The following is a 24,548-nucleotide window of genomic DNA, read 5'->3' as shown; positions in this document are numbered from 1 at the left end:
TTTAAAGATGTGACACTCATGAAACTTTTAGTGTTGGGCCCCTAACTCTATTTCCCCCTGTGGATTTTATTGTGCAATTTTGTATAAAGCAGTGACTTGTAGGAATGCATGTGTCACATTATGGGCAGAACTGATTATATATATTTACTACTGTGAGTCACAATAAAAAAATGTTTGAAATTTAAAAACCAACCAACCAGTCAAAAATGAAAACAGCATTATATAAACTCATGGGTGATTTTCTCAAGCTCTCTCTGCCATTAAGATGCCTATGTTATTCTAAATTAAGTATAATTCCCACTAGAGAGGGATAGAAATGAATGAAACAAACTCAAATAATCTTTGCTTAAATGTATTCATTTATAAAATATGTAAGTTACAAAATATTTTTAAAAAAATGAAGATTTTATAAATTGAATGACATTTTGGTTAAAAATTAATTTTCCACTTTGAGAAATTTAAGAGATTTTAAAAGTCCATGAACATATGATTAATATAATGTTCTAATTACTTCAAAATAAAATAAGGACCAACTTTATTATGCTACTGTCTAGGTCAGTGATGGCGAACCTATGACACACGTGTCAGAGGTGACATGTGAACTCATTTTTTTGGTTGATTTTTCTTTGTTAAATGGCATTTAAATATATAAAATAAATATCAAAAATATAAATCTTTGTTTTACTATGGTTGCAAATATCAAAAAAATTCTATATGTGACACGGCACCAGATTTAGGGTTTTCCAAAATGCTGACATGCCAAGCTCAAAAGGTTCGCCATCACTGGTCTAGGTACATTATAAAGGATATACTTTAGCTCCATCTGCTGGAAATGTTAAGCAATTACCAGTTACTTTGCTCCCTAGTTCATCCATCTTTAAGAAAAAACTTGTCTTTCTGTCCTGAATAGTATTTCCAACACTTCAATACATCATGCCTTATAAGTTAAGTAAAAAATAAAAATTATATTACCCTCAATGTTCATATGTGTATATATTTAATCTTTTTTCTTATTATTTTAGATAAAGCATTTCTGTCTCTAGCTTCAGATATCGCAGAGCCAATTATACTTAACACCACTAACACCAGCCTCACAATTAGATTACCGTCTTCCAGAACAAACCTCACCTGGTATGGCATCACCAGCCCAACTCCAACATACCTGGTTTATTACAAAGAAGTTAATGATGGGAAAAATGGCTCTGAGCCAAAATATAGAATGCTGGTAAGATTGGAGCTGGTGGTCTTTGTCTTTTTAGAAGATACTCTTTTTTGATATGAAATTCTTAGTCATAGTATTTTCTATATCATTTTCTGGGATGTGCTATTATGCAACCTGTTATAGCTGATTCATCAAAGCATATTGTGTCTAGTCTTCTCGTCTGGGAATAAGTTACACTTAAACAAACTTTATTAACTGACCAGTTGGTAGATCGTCAGCAGTAACAATTTCCTGACTGTCCTTGAAAGAACTGGATTTTTTCTCCTTCCTGGTTATCTAATTATCCCTGGAAAGTGATGCATATGCGATTTTATGGCCCATCTAGCAGAATTTGGTTGAGGGGTAAGAAATGCATTTGACAGAGAGAACATTGCCATATACCTCTGTCCTCCATAGCATATATCTAGTATAAAAATTGTATATTGTTTGTGATTTCCAGTATTTTGTGAAATGCCCCATCATGCAGGGGCTATGCTTTGATTTATCATTGTATTTCTAGTACCCAGCTTAGTACTTGACATTGTATAGGCATTCACTAGATATATCTGGAGTGAATAAATGAATTGGCATAATTCTTGGCAACATGGGCACTGGTGTTTTAGTTGTCCTTGTGATGAAATCATGTGTATCCTATATTTTGCTTTGTGCTACTTATTTAACCAAGTCAAAAAGTGAAATTAACCATCTCCTATTTGAGGTTAACAAGTACACTTTGCTAGAAAATACAGCTGGTTCTTATTACTTCATTTAATTTGTCTGTTTTTATCTTTTTTACACATTTCTAAAGAGAGTTGTTTTAGAGGCAGCTTGGATCATTTGGCTGACTAAGGCTGGGCTGTGGCACTGGACATGGCTATGAGAGCTCATGTATCTTGTCTTCACATTGATTAACATGCACCAAAGGCATGGTTCTCAACCTCGTGCACACTGGAGCTCTTAAAATCTCTTCATCCAGGTTTTCCCTCAGGCCAGTTCAGTCAGAATCTCTGGAGGTGGGACCCAGAAATCAGTATTTTCTTCAAATTTCCAACATGATTCCAACCTACAAACAAAGATGAGAATCATTGACCTAAGGAAGGTCTTTTTACTTAAACTTTATTTCTAAGAATGACTAGATAATGTAGCTTAATCTTTTCTATTGAATTCTATTGTTTCACATCCTTCCAATACCATTTTGCTGAATTTCTAATGCAATGCCAATGAAATAGTGTCCTCCTCTGGGAATGTTCCTTTGTATGTGAGATGAATATGCCACAAAATTGACTGAAGGCTGTCAGTCATTTAGCATTTATTCCTGTAGCTATTAAACAACTCAGGCCTGGGCAGATTAGAACAGTGAACATTGTCCTTCATGATCCAATATCTACACATAAAAAATGTTGAGTCTTTTAATATTTTATCACTTTGATTAAATAATTTCTCCCCATTTGTAGAAAAAATAAAAATCACATATTAATATTTGTAAATTAATTGCAGGAATTTCAGGAGAGTATAGCCCTTATTGAAGGCTTACAACCATTTTCAACATATATGATACAGATCGCTGTAAGGAATTATTATTCTGATCCTTTGGAACAGTTACCTCTGGGAAAAGAGATTTGGGGGAAAACTAAAAGTGGAGGTGAGCTATGGGCTTGGTGTGGGGTGCTAGAGTGGAGTTTTGTAATATATGTGATGTGTATGTCTATATTTGTTTGTTTTTTACCTGAATATAAAGTCATCTTTATTATTTGACCTTTTTAAAGCTTAATAAGGAAAATATATTGGTTGAAAAATACTTTGATGACATGATTTTTGCTCTAACACTAGAAGATGATCAATAATATTCCATCAAAATGAAAAGTGACTAGAAGCTGAAAGAAACATCAGCATCAATACTGTTTGCCCAAGAAACACAGTCTTTGCTCTCACCACACAGTGTCACCCTCTTCCCATATCTTCATAGTTCTGCTCACGAGGTGGGACGGGAAGACCAAGCCTTTTCTCTATTTAAAGTAATATAACATATTGCCTTAAAGAAAATGGATCTAGAATCTAAAAAGGTGTCCTTAGAGGTGGCAATTATTATGGGGTGATGCCATTTCTTTCAGATGTCTCTGATGAATTCACGAAAATCACCCCAATTTGGTTATTCATCATCACTGGCCAAATCCTGGAGCTAGAGTCAGAGAATGATTTAGTCATTCGGCAAAAATAAGCCAGTCTTTCAGACAGCCGCTAACTTACCATTATATAAGAGGCTGGCTTCCCTGAGGCACATCTGTCACTCATTCTGCTCACATGACATGACTATCCTCAACCAAAACCCCATCCCTTCCTTCCATCTCCCAGTGCTATTATTGCAACATATGCGTTGCTCTGTATTTCAGTACCAGAGGCTGTTTGGCTCATTAACACAACAGTGCAGTCAGACACCAGCCTTGTCATATCCTGGAGAGAATCTCCCAAGCCAAATGGACCTAAGGAGTCAGTCCGCTATCAGCTGGCAATTGCACATCTGGCCCGAGTTCCGGAGACTCCTCTAAGACAAAGTGAATATCCTCATGGAAAGCTTGCTCTCCTGGTTACTGGACTGTCCGGGGGGAAACTCTATGTGTTAAAGGTACAGCGAGGCTATTGGGTACTTTTACTGCCATTCTCAAGCACAAGGTTGTGAAAAGGTTAAGCAATTTTTGTTGTTGTTGTCTTTACAAAAGGTCCTTGCCTGCCACGCTGAGGAAATGTGGTGTGCTGAGAGCCACCCTGTCACGGTGGAAATGTTTGACACCCCAGAGAAGCCTTATGCCTTGGTTCCAGGCAACACCAGTTTGCAGTTAGATTGGGAGGCTCCATCTAATGTGAACCTCATCAGGTTTTGGTTTGAACTCCAGAAGGTAGATCACACCGTACACTTCAATGCAAACTCTTCTTTTATGCTGTAGAATAAGTTGGAAGTTCTTTTGCATATCTCTAGAGCATTCTCTTGTATAAATCAACAATATATTTGACCATATTCATTGATTCAGGTTTGCCATCTAGAAGCTGTGAACTGTCTAGACCAGTGGTCGGCAAACTCATTAGTCAACAGAGCCAAATATCAACAGTACAACGATTGAAATTTCTTTTGAGAGCCAAATTTTTTAAACTTAAACTATATAAGTAGGTACATTCAACTTTAAATTCATGGTTTTTGTCTTCCGTTTTTCTTTGCTTCTTCTTTGTAGCCATGTCAAACAGGGCACCTAAAAAAATGTTTCATTTTATAATAATAAAAGCACCAACACAAAAGAATTACAATTCTTAAATTGATTAGAAAAATACCTGTAGGATTTGCAGCTGGTTGGAAAAATACAGGTAACTTTATGCTTCGAGTAGGTACTTTTGCCACCCACATGCAATTTGCGGATGCGACTAGCACTAACCACTGCACAATGAGGCTGCTGACTGACTGGCTCACTCAACTCCTGCATGAATCGCGCGCGCCTCCCCTGCGCTGCGTATCCCACGGCCCGACCGACCGACCGACACCCCCCACTTCTTCTAACGCCACTTCTTCAACATAGACTCGCCCAGGCCGAAAACCGACTTCTGCACACGGGCCACGAAGTTTCAATCACACTGTATGTGCACGCCCGCACGTGGTATTTTGTGGAAGAGCCACACTCAAGGGGCCAAAGAGCCGCATGTGGCTCGAGAGCCGCGGTTTGCCGACCACTGGTCTAGACTAATTTCTGGTAGGAAGAATTCCCAGAGAGATTAGTTTGCTCTTAAAAGGCTCCATGTAAAAGGGTATAAATTATGGTTTATGGATTTTCATAATATTTTACTTTGTTTAGATGTTATCAGCATGGTTCTCTGGTTTAAAGTCCATAGCAATTTGGTATTTTCTATATAAAAAAAAGAAAGACATATATAAGCAAAAAAACAAAACCTGTTTAGAAAGGTTCTTTCAACCATTTAAGGCTATATAACAACAGGAGAGGAGTAAGATATAAAACCATTTGATCTTGGCATATAAACTATAAGTGTTCTTCATCCAAAAATCTTCATGCTTTAACCAATCTAAAAATATTCACTGAATTGTAAAATATCAATCTAATTACTTCACTGCTAGGGAAAAGTTTAGATTGATTTTATATTGCTACAGTTAGAATGGATTATTACATTTTTATAATTGCTACATTTCATTTTCATCACTGTATATCCACGTGTTCACATTTATAAAGAATGTCTTGTTCAGTGGTAACTTAAAAACAAATCAGTATAGTCATGGCTTCATTTTTCTTTAAAAATGAAGTTGCTCTCAGGATGTTTTTTTAGAGTTTACTACATAAGATTATTTTATGACCTTGTACTTTTATATAAAAACTATGAAATGTGTGACACAACAGTGAATGTTGACTTGACAAAACCAAAGGCCATACTTTAATGGGACTTCTTCCACTGAGCATTTTTATGATGATGTGTTGCCTATTTAAAAAATGGTCATCTTATAAAAATGCAGTTAAATTGGAGAAATTAGAAATCACTTTTATTTTTTTACATCTATTTAAGTAAGCTTAATGCAGTTCAGTTTAAAGTCAAGAGGAGGGATATACAGCTCATTTCCCAGATCAAAGAGATGAAATGGGAAGGACCTTAGAGATGATGATCTCTAGCCTCTCATTTTACTGATGAGAAGTCAGAGACCCAGACAGGCGCCGACATGAGTCAGATCTCCCCAGACAGTCAGCAGAGGACCCCAGGTGACTCATTCCTCAGCAGTGCTCCTTGGGTGCTGTCCATAGAAGGAAGAGGAGTCATTAAGCCACCCAACTCCTCAACATTTGGAGAGAAGGACATGGCTAGGGACTGCCTAGTTCAGTCCCCATGACTTTCATGCAACACTTTTTGTTTCAAAACTCCTTGTATTCTTACACTTGCTCAACACAGGTTTCAGAAAGACCACTTAAAAATCATGAAGCTGAAATTGTCTGACACAGTACCTATAGATAATCATTCCTAACTGAGTAGAAAACTAATACAAAGTGTCCGTCCAATGAAATGGCATGGCCTTGGAGTGCTAAGTGAAAAAGGAGATGTAAAGCAGGTTTATTTATGGAAGCTGACCTTCGTAGGAAACTACTGGGGAAAATACACTAAGAACCCTTGACAAAATGCCACCTGCCATGTCTCTTCCTGTTTGTATGTTGAAAAAAATCGCCATTTTCAAATAATGATGTTAAGGGTCCAAATACATGGAGTTTTAAAAAAGTAATGTCACAGAGAAAGAAGTTTAAGATTAGTAAAATCAGAGACCCAGTATCTAAAGAAAGTAAGATTTCCTATAACTTCTAACCTGGCTACTGATGGTGGGCAAAAATTTTCTTCTCTTGGCGATCGAGTCTTCCTTTGTATAATAAGCAATGCTAGTTAGATGTCTGAAAAAAGTTTTGGGAAGAAAAACTAAATGTCTTAATCCATAACTCAATGTGGACTTCTTCATAGAATCAAAACATGTAAAAATATCATTGTTTTGAAATTAACAAATCTTTGGAATTGAAAGTATCATTGTTTTGGTCCATCACTGTCCCTCAGCGGTGAACTGGCATTCTTAGCCAACCTGATTCAATGCAGGCACATATGATTAGAGGAAATAAGAAGTCAAGCTCCAAATTTCCTTCAATGATGCACGGTCAGAAGTGTATGCCCCACCTTAGACTCATCCTAAGAACTGTCATTCACATCAGTTATAGCTGATTGTGAAAAATAAAATGGCTGTCTCTGGTAGGCATGATGTTTGGGGTCAAACATAAAGAAGCTCTTACTTTTTAATAGAAAATAAATTTTATTTAAAGTTTCATTGATTGCCTTGGCTTGTGAATTTCTGTGTTTAAGAAGGTTTTCTTAAAGAAACAAAAAATGTTAATGGAGTCTTCTTTTTCTAGTGGAAGTACAGTGAGTTTTACCACGTGAAAGCTTCGTGCAGCCAAGGCCCTGCTTATGTCTGCAACATCACAGATCTGCAGCCGTACACTTCTTATCATGTCCGAGTAGTGGTGGTTTACAGGACAGGAGAAAACAGCACCTCACTTTCAGAAAGTTTTAAGACTAAAGGTGAGTATTAACATACAGCACTGAGAAAACCCTATGTTTCCCAATTATTTTCTCAGCACTTATTTCACCAATCCTAGAGGTTGTCATTTTTTTCTTAAAAGAGTAAATTACTATTTCTAAAACTTGAGTGAAGAAATTAAAGAGTTGGTAGTCCTTATAGGCAGTAATGAGATAATACTCACCTGGTCTTGCAAGATCCTGACCAGGGCAAATTATTTCACCTTTCATTATTCGGATTTCCTGTCTAGCTATATTTTGCAGCAAGAACTAAATGAAAACAATGTTACTGAGTGCCGGACCCAATATTTACTTACTGACTACTATAACCACATTAAAGATTTTAAAAAATTTAAAAAGTATATTAAATTCACTAGTGTTCTAAAAGGTATACCATAACACCAAGTTGATCTTATAAGAATCAAAGGAGAATGTACTAAAACTTACAATATTTTCTTTTTGTATCACTTATTTCAGACCAAGCTAAGATATGTTACTCTTATCATGAATTTATCACTAGTAAAAATGTCAGATACTCATTCAAAAATATGCACTTATATGAAAACTAGAGGCCCGATGCACGAAATTCATGCAAGAGCAGGCCTTCCTTCCCCCGGCTGCCGGCGCTGGCTTCCTCTGGCATCAGGGACCCGGGCTTCCCTGTGGCTGTCAGCAGACACCTGGGACCCGGGCTTCCCTCGCAGACCCGGCTTCATCCAGAAGGAATGAAGGACATCCAGAAGGACGTCTGGTCTAATTAGCATATTATGCTTTTATTATTATAGATATTTCTGAATATTTCCTCTTAGTAAATACAGTCTATAAAAATATGTTGTGCAGGATATTTTATATTTCTAACATATCAATCAGTATTTTCTTTGTTTCCAAAGCTGGAGTCCCAAGTAAACCAGGCATTCCAAAATTATTAGAAGGGAGTAAAAATTCAATACAGTGGGAAAAGGCTGATGATAATGGAAGCAGACTTATATACTATATACTTGAGATAAGGTATGTCTATTGGCAAAAGTGCTTTGTAAACTACAAAGAGCTAAGTAGGTTAATTGTACGGTGTTATTAGATCAAAATTAACAATATTTCTCAATATGTATTTTATAAATAAATGTGAAGGATCTTTAAAGACCTCGAATGTCTCATTATCTTTTTTGCTCAGGTCCCAGCAGCTAATTGGCAGGTCTCAAAAAGTGCTTGTCAAAACTTTATGGATATAATTCTATAATTGGCACATATAATTTATATTTACTTAATATCTATTCTTTTCAGGAAGCTGAGCTGATGTTTGATGTTAGATGGTGGTATGCATGTACATTTCAGATGTTAATTTGTTTTAGCAAGATGAATAATATATGGGGAAAATTGTCAATGAGCTAGGAATTTTTCAGAACGTAAAACCAGGAACAGGTCACGCAGGACTCTCTATCCACCGTGAAGATTACGGTTTGCAGTGTGTTCCTGGGACTGCAAATGTGCCTTTGATGTAAACTAATCAGCTGATGAACATACGCAACCTCAGTCCAGCCAGGATGAGGAGCTCTGTGAATCATAACTGGCTCAGATGAACTGATTTCCTGCCAGCACGAAGTGAGAATTTCAAATTCCATAGACACGCCCCTCACGGGACTATGAAGCCATCTTTTAAGAAGCTCCAAGGACAAGTCACTTCCATAATTATAGTCCTGGCTATTTGAGCTTTAGATCTATTTTTGCTTCATCATGCTCTGGCATTCCCATAACCTTAAAAAATTTTCCTGCTCGTGCTAGAGGAGTGCATTAACCATATTTCTAACTGAAACCTTCTTGAAATTTCTGTTACTGTTGTTCATACAGAGTGAAATACATTCTGACCTGCAGAGCTGTCTTGGTGGCCTGTGACTGTGATTATGTCCACCAGTCAGGCGTCACCATGGCCTTGAAGGACCTTTTTAACATGTTTCCCTCAGTAACACCTTAAATGCATAGCTCCACAAATACTTTGCATTTTCTTGCCCAAGTTTCCACTCTCTGGACAGGGGCTGTGGAGTAAAAGAATGAATTGCTTTACCTTTCGTATCTCAAAGTAACTTCTTCAGTCAGGACACTCTCATGTACCTGTGTACTTGCTGACAGTATAGTGGTAGAGATAGTGCCAGATGAATGAACTTGGGAGCTGACCAGACCGTGTTAATTCCCTAGGGCTGCCACAACAAAGGAGCACCACCTGGATGGTTTAAAACCACACACATTATTCTTTTACAGTTCTGGGGACTGGAGTCTAAATTCAAGGTGTCAGGTCCAGCTGGTGTGGCTCAGAGGTTGAGCATGGACCTATGAACCAGGAGGTCACAATTCAATTCCTGGTCAGGGCACATGCCTGGGTTGAGGGCTCGATCCCCAGTGGAAGGGCATGCAGGAGGCAACTGATCAATGATTCTCTCTCATCAATGATGTTTCTATCTCTCTTTCCCTCTCCCTTCCTCTCTGAAATATATATTTAGTTGTTGTTGATGGTTTGTTAATCCTCACTTGAGGATATTTTCCCATTGATTTTTAGGGAGAATGGAAGAGAGAGGGAAAGACAGAGAGCAACATCGATTGGTTGCCTCCTGCAGGAGCCCTGACCAGGGCCTGGGCCAGGGAGGAGCCCGCAACCAAGGTACGTGCCCTTGACTGGAATCGAACCCGAGACCCTTTGGTCTGCAGGATGGCACTCTATCCACAGAACCAAACTGGGTAGAGCCATAAAAATATATTGAAAAATAAAATAAAATAAAATCAAGGTGTCAGTAGGACCATGCTTCCTCTGAGGATTCTAGGAAAGAATCTTTTCCTGCCTCTTGTTAGCTTCTGGCGATTGCTGCCAATCCCTGGCATTCTTTGGCTTGTAGATACATCACTCCAGTCTCTGGCTCTGTCATCACATGGCATTCTCCTTCTGTGTGTGTGTGTCTGTGCCTCAATCTCTGTCTTCTTAAGAGGGCATCAATCATTATGTTTGAGCCTATCCCAATCCAATATGATCTCTTTAACTTTATTACATCTGAAAATACCCTATTTCCAAATAAGGTCATATTCACAGGGTCTGGGTTGGCCTGAACTTTGGTAGGACACTATTTAACCCAGTACACAGACCGTGTTTAACTCCTTGATCTATTCCATTATAAACTTAAATGTTCTCATCTGGAGAAAAAAAAAGGGATAATAATATCTACCTCTATAGGCTGTTGTGAAGACCCAGTGAAATGAAATGACATGAAAAACACCAGTACTGTATGTTGTAAATAAAAGATGTTCAGCCAATGTCAGAATTCTTCCTTCTCTTTCTCAATGGCCAATAGCTGTGAAGAGCCATTTTATAAATGTTTAAGTGTCTCATTCTTTTGGGTCAGAATTGTTTGGGTTAACCAATGAAATTGCCAATGCCTAACGTGAGACTTCACAAAATGTACAAAAATACCACGTCATCAAGCTTCACTCAGGATGGCCCCTAGGACCTTCAGCTCCTTGTCACCAACTCGCTTCTCTGGTCCTCCTGATATACTTCCCACTGCCTGTCCTCACAGGCTTAGCTGTTGCTGTCACTGTTTCTCTTTGGGACAGCTGCTCAGTTAGTAGGAGCAGAACTGGCTTCCATGATCTATCCCTATGCGTATTGTGGGTTGGTACCAAGTTCTAAAACTGCTGTGGTCTGAAAAGTTTCAGACTTCTTACTGTCAGAGAAGACATAACTGAAAGGCCTTCAGCCTGTGATTCCAGCCTTTCAGCTACATCTTTTAAACCCAGCTATTGTGCTCTTTCCATGTTTCATGTGAAGAATCATGTGGATTGACTTTGAGGTGAGGGTAGGCCAATACAAATGGCAACAACAAAACGTGTAATTTCAGACATAATAACTTTGGTAGCTGAGCTATTATTCCTTCCTGATCAATTGTATGTTTTTTGTGTTATTTTTATCTGGATATGGTATTTGGAGACTATAGATATAGAGGCTGAGAAATAAGAAAAAGAAAAAATTTCCAATAAAAAATTATGGAACAATTGTCTTATGTGTTTGGAATTCTGAAGAAAGTTTATGCATTCTGATAGTAGGAAAGTTGCCTCAGCTTTCTCTTGGCCATTGATTATTCATTATTTTCCTGATGGGCTGAGTTGGTTGGCTCCATTCATTGCTGAGATGACTTTATAAGACTCTGCTGTGTTCTGTGGCCAAACCATGTGACAGGAATGAGATCAAGGGTAAAGTGTGCAATAGGAGATGCTCTGGAGTTCTGTCATTAAGATGATATATGAGTGTCTAGAAATAACACATATGTTGCCTCATATATTTTCTATATTCATGGTTTTGCTCTTTCTTTTGCAGAAAGGTTGCAGAAAGGGTACTTCAAATGATTCACTGAACCAGAACTTAATGTGGAAGATGGCATTTAATGGATCCTGCAGTAGCATTTGCACATGGAAGTCCAAAAACCTGAAAGGAACATTTCAGTTCAGAGTAGTAGCTGCAAATAATCTGGGATTTGGTGAATATAGTGGAATCAGTGAGAATATTTTATTAGCTGGAGGTATATTACCATGTCTGCCTACTAACTTATTACACATACTAACCTATTACACATACTAACTTATTACACAAAGGTTCAGAGATAAAGATGGTGCATTTTTAACATTAGCAATAAATTGGGTGACTGTAAAACTTATCATCTAAACTACCAAACTATTCATCTCATCTGATGTGCTCTTTTAAAATACCAATACCATCATCATTTTTCTCCTCAGCAATAATCAGCTAGTTCTTAATGTCACCTCATCAAATCCACGCTCCTAGATAGACTCCCAAGGCTGTCCAGAGCCTGGTCTTGTCCAGCCTAATTATCCTATTCCTGGTACTCTCATCTTCTGCACAAGAGGCCTAAAATTATACTTTGTCTTTCCCCCAATATTTCCATCTTCCATTGTGTTCTATTTCATCTTTCTAATCACATAGGCTAGAAATCTCAGTACCACGTTAGATTTATTCCTCCTCTAATCAGTCACCAAGTTCTGTTGATTTACTCTCTTGACTTCTGTCTGATAAGTTCCCGCCTTCCTATTTCCACTTTGGCTTTCCTCAGTTAAGCTATCGTTTCTTGCCTGTGCTCTTGGCTTACTCACATGCTGACTGTTAATCTAGCCAAAGCACAGCTGGATTGCTTACCCCCTCTCAGAAGTGCCCGAAAAGGCTCTCATTCAGTCTTCAGGACCATGTACAAACTTTTGTGTGGGCATTTAAGGCCTTCTGTAGTTTCTCCTCTTTCCCAATATTTACCCTTCATAGCCACATCAGACTATAAAAAGCTTTTTTGGCCTGAAATGCAGGTTCCCACAACCTGCCATTCACCCCATTATCTGGCATTTCCTTTCTGTCACTTTCTGTCAATTGAAATTCTTTGCATCCTTCAAGGCCTAACTTAAATGAACCCATTATGAAGCTTAACTGATACTCCTTAGGCCAGTGATGGCGAACCTATGACACGTGTATCAGAGGTGACACGCGAACTCATTTTTTTGGTTGATTTTTCTTTGTTAAATGACATTTAAATATATAAAATAAATATCAAAAATATAAATCTTTGTTTTACTATGGTTTCAAATATCAAAAAATTTTTATATGTGACACGGCACCAGAGTTAAGTTAGGGTTTTTCGAAATGCTGACATGCCGAGCTCAAAAGGTTCGCCATCACTGCCTTAGACAAATAAGTGATTATATTTTATACACACACAGCCCAATAGTCTATATAAAACTTTCATCATTCTTTTTTTTATTATAGTTAGTTATCTGGCTAAGATTTCAGCAAACTTTTTTCTGAAAAGAACCAAATAGTAAATACTTTAGGCTTTGCAGGCTGCATCTGATCTCTGTAGCACCTTTCTCTTCTTCTTTCCTTTTTAAAATAATACTTTAAACATCACTCTTAGTCCCTGGGCAGTGCAGAATCAGGCTGTGGCCAGATTTAGCCCACAGGCCATAGTTTGCCAAGCTCTGTCTACATGTTTATCTCCTCTTCTCAACTGAAACTACCGAAGAGAAGGTACCATGTGTTCATGTTTATATTCCTCAGTTTAATGTCCATGGAATTAAATATGTATGAAGATGTTACAGAGTAATAATAATCCCAATTATATATGATGAAGAATGAGACTTCTTGTCCCAAATTTGTTAAAAGGATTATCCATGTTTCCTCGATCACTTTAAAGTAGAAACCTGGGTGGGTACACCCCTATGATGTATTGGTAAACTGGCTCTTTGGAAAAACACACATAAAAATATTGATTTTTGATTACCCAGGATGTAAATACTCTTACCATAGATGATGTCAAGCTACATAGTTTAACTGGCTCCTAAAATATCATTGGAGCTAGTCTGGTATATCAGGTAGATCACCTAGACAGTCTATTCTGTGAATTAATTTCTTTTTCTCATTTATTTCATTAGATGGTTTTTGGATTCCAGAAACAAGCTTTATACTTACTGTTGTAATTGGAATATTTCTGGTTGTTATAATCCCATTGACCTTTGGTAAGTAAAAAAAAATTTTTTAAATAGGTAATACATAATTTATTTAATTATAATAATTGATTTATTTCTTAGTTTATTTAATCTCCCACATGAAATAAATTCATAAAATTTACAATGTTACCTTTGGCTATAAGTTCTTAACTATTATCTTTTGTGAATTGTTTTCTGGATCTAAGAGTAACTATTTTATGAACAATATAGCTATATTTACACTTCACGGTATATTTTAGATAAAACTATTTGCAAGAACACTGACTTTAACTTTCTTTAAAATAGTGTTTGTTTCTGATTGACTATGTAACAAGTGTTTTTTTATGGCGTAAAGTTTGAAATAAGTGAGAAATTACTTTGGGTATATAAAAAAAAGGGTAGGATTAGTGCAAGACCAGTGGCAATCCTTGCTTGGGATAGTCTGGGCTCCAGGCAGACAGCCTGGTTTGGAATGAGCAGGGCCTCTTTTACAGAAGATCCACTTCTGGCCTGTAGGATCCACGCTCACTTTCAGATGTCTGACTTGCTTATTTCAAATCCCTGCTCATTTATAAATGACTAGGGAAACAGAATTAGATTAGGTAGATAGAAAACTGGCCATTTCCAACTATTCTTTTTATACTAATGTGCTAGTCCTGAAAGGCCTTTTAAAAAATAATTTGGTTTAATGCTGAGAAAATACAGTGACAACCCCCAAAGGCTTTGTCAAATATTGGGCCTATAGGGTTATTATAGTGATCACACATTCTGATTCATTCCTATTGTTTCAGCATAAACATCAGTAGCACTTTCTTTCAGTCCCTAAAATGTCTTGGTTTGGATTATAAGATATATGATCACCTTATTATTAATATGATGTGCCTCAGACATGCTAAAACATTGCAAGAAAAGCATGATATTTACCAGAAAAGAGCACTCACATACATATTCAGGAAATTGTGGCTTTTTTTTGCATAAATAAGGAAAAATTAGAAGAGAACATTTAAGGAAAATTTACAAACATATAGTTGAAAACTCTCAGTATAGAAAAAGCCGATATTTCACTCGTGTTCTAAATCTTTATTTTCCCCCAAACCGATGGGAATCATAAGCTATTGGAGAGCACATTGAAACTTGAATTGAGATTTCTTATCGCAGATTCCACCCAGATAATATATGGAACTCCTTCAGCTAACTTGGAAAGCTAAAAATTTCATCTGACCCTGCCAGGATATTAACCTGTGGTTCCAGGGAGTCTAAGCATTGCACAGCTGATGTTTGTGTCACTAAGCCAGCCCCTCCAGAGTTACGCATATGACTGCAGTATATTTGGCAGTTGGCATATAGGCTTGACTGCTTGTCTGCTTTCCTACTGGGAAGGAGTCGTTCATGAAGAATCTTCCATCTGACCTTTGCTTGCCTACTTGTACATCACCATTGTTTAAACTCATAATTCTCGTGGGTGAACACGAGATAATTTCAGACAACCTATTATGCTTTTAAGACATCCTAAGGATATCTGACTTTCTCAGGACTTAAAGGTCTTTATTCTATTTGGAACTCAAACAGAGTTTTGAGTACAGCTAAGCTAATCTGGTTATTTAGGAAACGTGCATGTGGTTTTACTAGTAGGGGTGTGGAAGTGCATGAGAAAAGACTGAGTTCTTAAAATAATGAGAAGTAGGAATTGTTTTAAAATTTGCATTGTGCTGAGGGCTCTCATCAGTCATACTTATAAATATAAAATTGAAACAAGGGTTTTAAAATAAGCATGAACATCTTTTGCTGTGGGGAGCAGTCACAGCTAATGTGTAACATCAGCCATATGCTGGGAGCAGAGGGAAAGATAAAGTAGTAAACTACAATTGCTGACCTCGGGATTTGCCATTTAATGAGGGAGGTAAGACCTATCTGTGTGAAAAGATAAATAGTGATATATGTGTTAAGCAACAACAAAAGGCAATGAATGGTACATGAAATACACAAGACAGTGCTTAGAGACACAATTAGTCTTAGACGTTCAGAGATGAGAGATCAGTAGAGGTTGCAGAAGTCTTGTAAGGTGTCACTGAAAATGGGGGACATTAGCATGGCTTTTAAAAATGAAGAGGGGTATGAGAGCATTTCAGGTTTGAAAAACTGCATTAGCAAAAGTACTTAAGATCTACCCCTGTGTGGTCCCTTAGATGGAATTTCACTTGAATAAGACTAACCTGTTAAATACAGAAGCTACTATAGAATAAAGTTCAAATTTTTCATGATTACCTAACAAAGCATCCTTGCTGTTTTCAGCTTCTGAACCAATATTCTAGGGTAGATGGATGATCTTATTGACATAATTTTATTTTAATCTATAAAAATATTTATTTATAATTTATATTTATGATTATAAAATTTGCTCATTGTATAAAGAAGATAATATAAATCATCCATGATTTCATGACTAGGGAGGACCACTGCTAATATTTGGTGGGGTCCATTCCAATAATTTTTCTCTGTGTTTGAATATATATATATGAACAACAATGGATATATTCTGATACTCTGCATTTTCAAAAAGTGTGCCATTATAGCCATTATATTGAAAGCACTCCTCAGGTTTATTGAGGAGTATAATCTGGACATATCTGGACTCAGAAGTTAATTTGTTTCACTAATAATTATTATGCCAGTGTGTTTTGGTTTGACTTTGCTTTATGAGTGATTTTGAGAAATAAATTCTGATATTAAGATACTTCAACTTGTTTATAACAGCAATAAGAAATATATTAAATGTTACTCTGACATTCGATGAAAAGTGAGGTAGTATAAGCTATGCGTTTTTCTATGGCCTGCTACCTAAATTTAATTAGTTTTTTATTATTATTATGGGCATACTTTTCAATTAAATTCTGTTCTTTTACCAATGGTGCTCTTACAGATAAATACTTAAATTGTATTGTTAACATATCCTAAAAGAAAAGGATGCAATACTTTGTTTTGTAAATTATGTCTTTTTTCTTTATAGTCTGGCACAGAAGATTAAAGAATCAGAAAACTCCCAAGGAAGGGCTGACCGTTCTCATAAACGAAGACAAAGAGTTGGCTGAGCTGCGAGGTCTGGCAGCTGCGGTGGGACTGGCTCATGGCTGCTGTGCGATACGGTGAGTATCTGGGGCATCATGATGGGGCATCTAGATGAAGGGCCGCCAGGATGACCTGGGCTTATGTCTACTCTTCTGTTTCAGAAGTTGTATGGTGGTTGCCTACACAAGCTCTTTAAGATAGATGAGTATTGAACTTCTGTTGTCATCGTAACTAAAAAAATATTTAAATGTCTTTATAAGACATTATACTATGGTCCATACAAAAGGGAATTATATAGTCATAGGCCTTGAAATCTGTAACTTAAGACATGAAAATGAAGGATTTGGAGTAGACACAGAAGTGATCTAAATTACCTAGCTATTCAGAGGTGACTTTTCCTTGAGAAATACTCAGCACACCTAACACTCAAGATTCTCTTGTAAAAACTCAAAGCATTTTAAATGCAGATGCATTTCTCTCCTCATAATATTCCAGGTGAGAAGCTTGGCTTCTTAAAAGTTAACCTGACGAAAATGGAGTTGATTTTTGTGGTCATAGTAAATTTTGGTTTATATAAGAGATCAGGTGTGCGAACTAGTTAAAGTAAATGATTTTTAGCTCATAAATCCAGCTGTATTACTAATTTGCAATCAGTTTTTATACAAACTGGTAGCCTGAAGGAATTAATTGATAACTGTAACAAAACAAGCTACAGCAAAAAACCCGAGGCAATGCCCACCCAGCCATGTTTCTATCAAAATGAAGGTGCCTATTAGCAAAGTGACATGGTCTGTCTGGGTTTTAGAATAGGGAAGGAATATTCTGGATGGTGGAATAGGGAAGGAATTGAAACACAAAATCCCACGTCGCTTTATCACAGAGAATGCACTGCAGTGTTGCAAAACCATGAGATTTCTTTCTCATACTCTTTCGAATACTAACACCAACACCAACTTGTAAACCATCTGTATTTTGGGAGACCAAGAACATTGCTATTTTCTAGTACTCTTCCGACCCAAGAGGAAATTGAAAGTCTTCCTGCCTTCCCTCGGGCAAATCTGACTCTGCGCCTCCTGTTGGGAAGTGGAGCCTTTGGAGAAGTGTATGAAGGGACAGCAGTAGACATCTTAGGAGCTGGAAGCGGAGAAACCAAAGTAGCAGTGAAGGTAACGTGGTTTTAACTCCTTGACATGTTATGCATATTTACATAGATTTGCATGGGTGCAACTATAATGAAAGATGAGTGATCTTAACTGAAAAGAGAACTAGAAGGTAGGAGACTATTCACGGCTATAGAAATCACTTTTTCCCCCCTTCCATTTCCTACATAAGCTCTGAAATTAATACTAATCTCTATGATTACTAATTAGTGAAGACCCAGCAGTTTCCCCCTTCAAATATACTGTAAGAGAAGTGAGGTGGTTAAGTACATTCTCAAGGTAGGTAATAGGGCAGATTTTAAGTATTTTAGACTTGTGGCCATATCATGTCAGTTGCAACTATGCCACTCTATCATTCAGTATGCAAACCAATGTGCGTGATTATGTTCCAGTTAGACTTTATTTATGAAAACTGAAGTTTAAATTTCACATAATTTTTATGTGTAATGAAGTTATATTCCCTTTTTTAAATTTCTTCAACCATTTAAAAATATAACATGTCAATTATACCTCAATAAAGCAAGAAAAAAATGTCACAACCATTATCAGATAGCAAGCTGTACAAAAATAGGTGACAGGGTGGAATTGGTCCACAGGCTATATTTTGCTGACCTGTAATTGAGCAATATCTTCATCACAACTTGTTAGGAATCTATTGCTTTGAGGGTGGGCATATAATCAGAAAAGTTGGCCAAATTTTCTGAACTGGTTTAAATAAGTGTTTATTTTTCTTACATAACAGGTGACTACTGGCTTTAGTGCAGTGCCGGTAGACCTGAAATTCTCTTGACTTTGTACATGTGTGTTGCCTTGGTCCCAAGATGGTTGCCAAGGAATCAGGCATCACATCTTCATTCAGGCCAGAACACTCATTGACCAGAACTGAGCCATATTTGCAAAAGAGGCTGGAGAGTTACAGGCCATGCTTTTCATGATGATCTCAGACCAGTTGCCTGGGACTGGGCACCTTGCCTCTAAGAAACAAATTAGGGTATTGTTAGCAAGGAACCCTGGGAAACAGATGTTGAATAGAAAACTCTGAAAATTAAGAAATTAGCTTAAGCACCAAATTTGTTCTCTTTTTAAATTTTTTACATTTGGAGAGACTTTGTGTAAATATTACTAGGTCTTTTATCTATCAGATATTTCACTTAAATACTTCCAATAACAGGAGCTGTCTTTTGAATAGGTTTATGCACATGTACTATCCATTATTTATTTTGCAATTTCAGGGTGGATATTATAAAACAAAACAAAGATTATCTCCATTAATACACTGAGCTCACAGAAATGTCTGCTATACTGATTCTTGACTTGTTTTTATGTTGCACAGACTTTGAAGAAGGGCTCCACAGACCAAGAAAAGATTGAATTCCTGAAGGAGGCATATCTGATGAGGTATCAGGGAAGCTCTAAAATAATTTTTGCTTGGTATGGGTAGGAAGATTTTGCATCTGATTTAACATTCAAAATCACCTGACATAAAAAATCATGCCCCAAATGAGTGTGGCTGAAGTCTAAATGGAATTATGCCTGTAATGACAAGTATTTTATAGAATCCAGTCTTCTAAGTCTGGGCACAGGCAGTCCTCCACCAAAAGGTTTTCCTTTTACCTTCAATAAAAAGTGTGTTTTGCAAGTGACATCTGAAGCTGATCAGCGTTAAACATGCTTATGTTCTTCTAGATACATGGGAATGGTTGGAGTAGACTGAGTAAGAGAGAGTTCTCTTAAGTACAGTGATGCCAATGAAAATATCCCTTGTCTTGGTAAACTTGACTTCAGTGTTAGAGTTAGTTGTTGAGCATGAAAACTGATGAAAGACATCTTAACGGGAAGACTGGGGCAGTGGTTCTAGTTATTCGATTGGAATTTATTTGCTTTGACATCTTGAGGAAACAGTTGTAGCCAAATTTGCCTGTCTGAATTGAACCTCTAAAAAAGAAAGAATAATATTTCATACTTGTGATGACAAAAAATATAATGTTTTCAAATACCTTTTGAAGAAGGAAATTAGTTCAAATTACTTTCTTTTCCAAAACACAAAATACTTAATAGAAACATGATTTCTTCTAAAACACACGCTGTTCTATCCATATGCACTGGCCACTAGGGGTTGCCATATTACCTCTGAAAGGCAAGAACACAGACTATCACTTGGAAAAAAGAGGCCTTCATTTGTCAGAGAAAAATAAAATCAGGGGTTTTGATGGAAACTATAGATAATCAATTGCTCTATTCCGCGAAGGCCCTCAGCTAGGACCTCTGTTGCTGTCATGTCACCGGCCTGTCTCTTTCCACTTTTAGTAAGTTTAATCACCCCAACATTCTGAAGCAGCTTGGAGTTTGTTTGCTGAATGAACCCCAATATATTATCCTGGAATTGATGGAAGGAGGCGATCTCCTCACCTACTTGCGTAAAGCCCGGATGACAACGGTAGGAAATGGGGTCCCCAGTATTGATTTTATAAAGCAAATGCCCTATTCCAAGATTGTATTACAATGGAAAAAAGTAAAAACAAACAAACAAAACCAAGCCATCAAAATAATAAAAACACATATTCAAAAACAATTTAATTATCAAATCTCTGCTGGGCATTTATTATACAACTGTGAAGTATGTGGCTCTTGCTTTTATTTTATTTCATTATTTTTATTTTTTGTTAATCCTCACCCAAGGATATTTTCCCATTGGTTTTTAGAGAGAGTGGAAGGGAGAGGGAGACACACAGAGAGAGAAACATCAATGTGAGAGAGACACACTGATTGGTTGCTTCCTGCACGTGCCCCGACCAGGGCTGGGGATTGAGCCTGCAACAGAGGTATGTGTCCTTGACCAGAATTGACCCCGGAACCCTTCAGTCTGAGGGCCCAACGCTCTATCCACTGAGCCAAACTGGCTAGGGCACTCTTGCTTTTAAGGAACTTGTCGTGTGGGAGGGAGGTAAGTCACATATAAATAACCCATGTAAGGTGGAAAATGGGAGGACCCATTAGAGTGGAGTAGAGAGTCTACTGTTGAAGCACAGAGGAGAGAGAGATGATTTCCAGCTGAAGAGTCCTGGAAAGACTTTGTGGAGGAGAGCCAATCAAGGTGGGAGACAGAAAACTCTCTGAAAACGCATGAGTTGTGAAAGGCTTTGACCAGGGATAGACCTGGGTAGAGGTTCAGTATGTCCAGAGGAGCAAGATTCTCTGTGAAGCCAGTCTTCACAAGTAGGGTAGGTTTTGCCAAGAGCAAAGCAGAGCTCCATTCACAGAGGAACAAATGAACCAGTTGGGACACTCGGACACAGGCCATGAGGTTGGTATCTGGTGGACCTGAGCAGGACTACAGAGGACTGATTCTAGGGAGTAAGTTCTAGCCTAGTTATCACACCGAGGTGTGATTGAATGGGACCATGGCAATGCTGAGTCCCAGAGTATCAAGATTCTCCCTATTTTGGGGACAAGACATGAGCTTGCTGGGCATGTAAAAACACTTAGGAGCCCCTATCTATGAGGGATTAGGGGGTTTCAAGGTTGGGAACCATTATAGATGCTCAGTGGAAGATGTGGATGGAAATCAGGACTAAGGAGGGCATGCCATGAAACAGTGATAACAGGAATATCGAAGAGAGGTTGAGAAATGCAGAGCAGGTATGAAAAAACGTCCAGTGTCCCAGTGTGACCCCAGCACAGATTGTGAGAGGAGAAACTATGGAAATAAATGGACATAAAGAGAGACTGATGCAGCCTGGGGCTGCCATGGAGGTTGCGCTCAGGAATCTGTAATAAATCCTACAGGCAGTGGGTCACAACGGAATGAGCTAATTAAAGCACAAGGAGGCTGGAGAGGTGGGGAGTTTGGGATGAGTCAGGGATGATAAAGGCCTGAACCAGGGTAATTGCGGTGAAATGGCAAGGGACAGAGTTTTTCCATCTGGTACTAATAAAAACTTCAGTTGGCTTTTTATTTTCCCCCCCATGTAGAAATCATTGTAACCATACAGGCTCAATTTATTTGGGCTGGCTCTCTTAGATGTGACCCTGAAAAAGAGTCTGTTTTGCTCATATGAGGAACAAGCCCATTGTCATGACTGACACAATAGTGTGACCTTGGGTAAATAATTAAACTGGTGAGCACTGATTAAACTATCATTATTTCTGCTTAGGAGAGCAGCTGCTGTTTATTAAGTGCTTTTTATATACCAGCCAGATTACATATCTTATGTGAAAACCTACCAAGGCAGGCTTATTATTTCCACTTTACCCATGAGAAAGCTGCTGAGTGAACAAAGCAAAGTGAGCTAGAACAAAGCAAACTAGAGGCCCGGTGCATGAATTTGTGCATGGGTGGGGGTCCCTTGGCCTGGTCAAAGTCACACAATGAGTAAGTAGCAGAATCAAGTTTCAAATCTTGGTCTGTCAGAACTAATGCCCCGTTTCCAACAAAGGTTCCATATTGCCTCTGCTTACTAAATGTAGTCTTTTTTATGTATATCTGGGTAGAAAGCATATAAATATAGTTCTTTTCCTCTTTGCTTGAATTCTTGCAACCATAACTAAAACTTTCTTTAAAATATCATGTATATGTGTGCACATGCATATATATGAAGCCATTTATACATATCTATGTATATGTGTAGTTTGTGCAAATTGGAAAAGTGCCTAATCTTTTTCATTTCTTACAGTTTCATGGTCCTTTACTCACCTTGGTTGACCTTGTAGACCTGTGTGTAGATATTTCAAAAGGCTGTGTCTACTTGGAGCAGCTGCACTTTATTCACAGGTACAGTGATCCTGGATACAGGTTCCTATGGATATTGGCACATTAGCCATCTGTAGTTTGGATAAAATATAGAAAATAAACACTTTCAGTCCTTTAAAATAGCAATAATTCTAAAAAAAGGTCTCTCTTCTCTACAGACCTGTTAGTATTACTTGTCTGATCTCTGGAACTGTATTATTATTATTATTATTATTATTATTATTATTATTAATTAAATATAGCAGCTCGGAATTGCCTCGTCTCGGTGAAAGACTACAGTAATCCATCACGGGTAGTGAAGATTGGGGACTTTGGACTCGCAAGGGACATCTACAAAAATGATTACTATAGAAAGAGGGGAGAAGGCCTGCTCCCTGTTCGGTGGATGGCTCCGGAAAGTTTGATGGATGGAATCTTCACAACGCAGTCTGATGTGTGGTGAGCTAATAGGACACAAAGAAATGTGGGCAGAACTATCCAATGTCAGAGGTGAAAATGATCTTAAAAACTCCTCTAATCTTTTTATTATTATTATCACTAGAGGCCCAATGCATGAATTCGTGCATGGGTGGGGTCTGGCCAGCCCAGCCCCAAATTGTAGCAGATTGGGGCTGGGCCTGTTGGGAGGATGAGATGGCGGGAGGTTGGCCAACTGGCCCACCCCAATGGAGGCCCAATCAGGGCCAGGCTGGCTGGGGGGAGGGGCCGAGGGCGATTGGCCAGTGGGCCCCGCCCCCCCATTGGGGTGGGGGGCTGATCGGGGGTCAGCGACCAGGGGAAGGGCTGTGGGAGGTTGGCTGGCCAGCCCCACCCCTGATTGGTGTGGTGTGGCTCATCAGGGGCAGAGCTGGCTGGGGAAAGGGGCTTCGGGTCGATCAGGGTGGTGGGGGCCCATCAGGGGTGGGGCTGGCCAGGGGGAAGGGCCACAAGAGGGTTGGCTGGCCGCTTCGCCATCAATTAGGGTGGGAGATGCCGATCAGGGGCGGGGCCAGCTGGCCCCACCCCTATTGGGTCGGTTGGCTGGCTGCAGTGGGCGTCATAGCGACAAGTTGTTCTGGTCCTTATGGTGTTCCAGTCGCTGGCTTTTTATATATATAGATTATTGTTGTTGTCAGTATTACAGATGTCCTCCATTTTCTCCCCCTTTGCCACCCTCAACCCTGCCCCACCCCAGGCCTTCACCACTCTATTGCCTGTGTCCATGGGCTATGCAAGTTCTTTGGTTAATCTCTTCCGCTCCCCTCTGAAATCTGCCAGTCTATTCCAGTCCGTTCCATGTCTCTGGACCTATTTTGTTTGTCAGATTATTTTGTTCATTAGATTCCACATATAAGTGAGATCATGTGATATTTGCCTTTCTCTGACTGGCTTATTTCACTTAGCATAATACTCTCCAGGTTCATCTATACTGTTGCAAGGGTAAGAGATCCTTCTTTTTTACTGCTGCATAGTACTCCATTGTGTATTGTGTTTAATGTGAGAAAACAGAAGACCAGAGAGGTTGCAGTTTGCCGTAAGCTAAAGTGAAAGCTGGTGTCTAAAGAGGACTATTCCTGGGTCTCAGCAGCTTACATACCTCCCTCCAATTGGTTTTGATCCTTTATCTTACTAGTGTACATGAAATGGTTACATTTATTTCAGGTATTTTATTCCTCCCCAAAATGTAGAGGCTTTGACTGACAGGAATTGGGACCTATGAATTAATATCTAAGTATGTGTCTAAATGCCTACTATTTGGGGATGTTTGGTCATTCAT

The 24,548-nt window shown here is 38.4% G+C and overlaps 1 protein-coding gene and 1 long non-coding RNA gene across 5 annotated transcripts in view; one reads left to right on the top strand and one right to left on the bottom strand.

The window, feature by feature from the left end:
• The window catches only part of ROS1 (ROS proto-oncogene 1, receptor tyrosine kinase), an 89,238-nt gene that overhangs the window by 51,588 nt on the left and 13,102 nt on the right, over positions 1-24,548 (top strand). The window contains 14 exon segments of the mRNA XM_023754174.1: positions 1,023-1,225; positions 2,699-2,843; positions 3,592-3,824; positions 3,919-4,095; positions 7,129-7,297; positions 8,185-8,302; positions 11,660-11,850; positions 13,763-13,846; positions 16,824-16,959; positions 17,886-18,048; positions 19,376-19,440; positions 20,350-20,479; positions 22,716-22,813; positions 23,027-23,230. Of these exon segments, the coding sequence (XP_023609942.1) occupies positions 1,023-1,225; positions 2,699-2,843; positions 3,592-3,824; positions 3,919-4,095; positions 7,129-7,297; positions 8,185-8,302; positions 11,660-11,850; positions 13,763-13,846; positions 16,824-16,959; positions 17,886-18,048; positions 19,376-19,440; positions 20,350-20,479; positions 22,716-22,813; positions 23,027-23,230 (2,116 nt within the window).
• LOC106697244 overlaps positions 1,952-24,548 on the bottom strand; it is a 28,704-nt gene continuing 6,107 nt past the window's right edge. Inside the window, exons 2-4 of one of the 4 annotated variants that reach the window (XR_002829401.1) lie at positions 22,736-22,863; positions 5,029-5,088; positions 1,952-2,264 (exon numbers count right to left, since the gene is read on the bottom strand). This is a non-coding gene — a long non-coding RNA (uncharacterized LOC106697244). Of the gene's footprint in view, positions 2,265-5,028; positions 5,089-17,928; positions 18,017-18,775; positions 19,017-22,735; positions 22,864-24,548 lie in introns of those variants that run through there. The other 3 variants (XR_001348300.2, XR_001348299.1, XR_002829400.1) reach the window with 3 other exon arrangements.

Source organism: Myotis lucifugus, unplaced genomic scaffold (genome assembly GCF_000147115.1).
Source record: "Myotis lucifugus unplaced genomic scaffold, Myoluc2.0 scaffold_57, whole genome shotgun sequence".
In the NCBI taxonomy this organism is placed as follows: domain Eukaryota; kingdom Metazoa; phylum Chordata; class Mammalia; order Chiroptera; family Vespertilionidae; genus Myotis; species Myotis lucifugus.
Note: the sequence above shows the minus strand (reverse complement) of the source record. Positions and strands in the feature narration are given on the sequence as shown.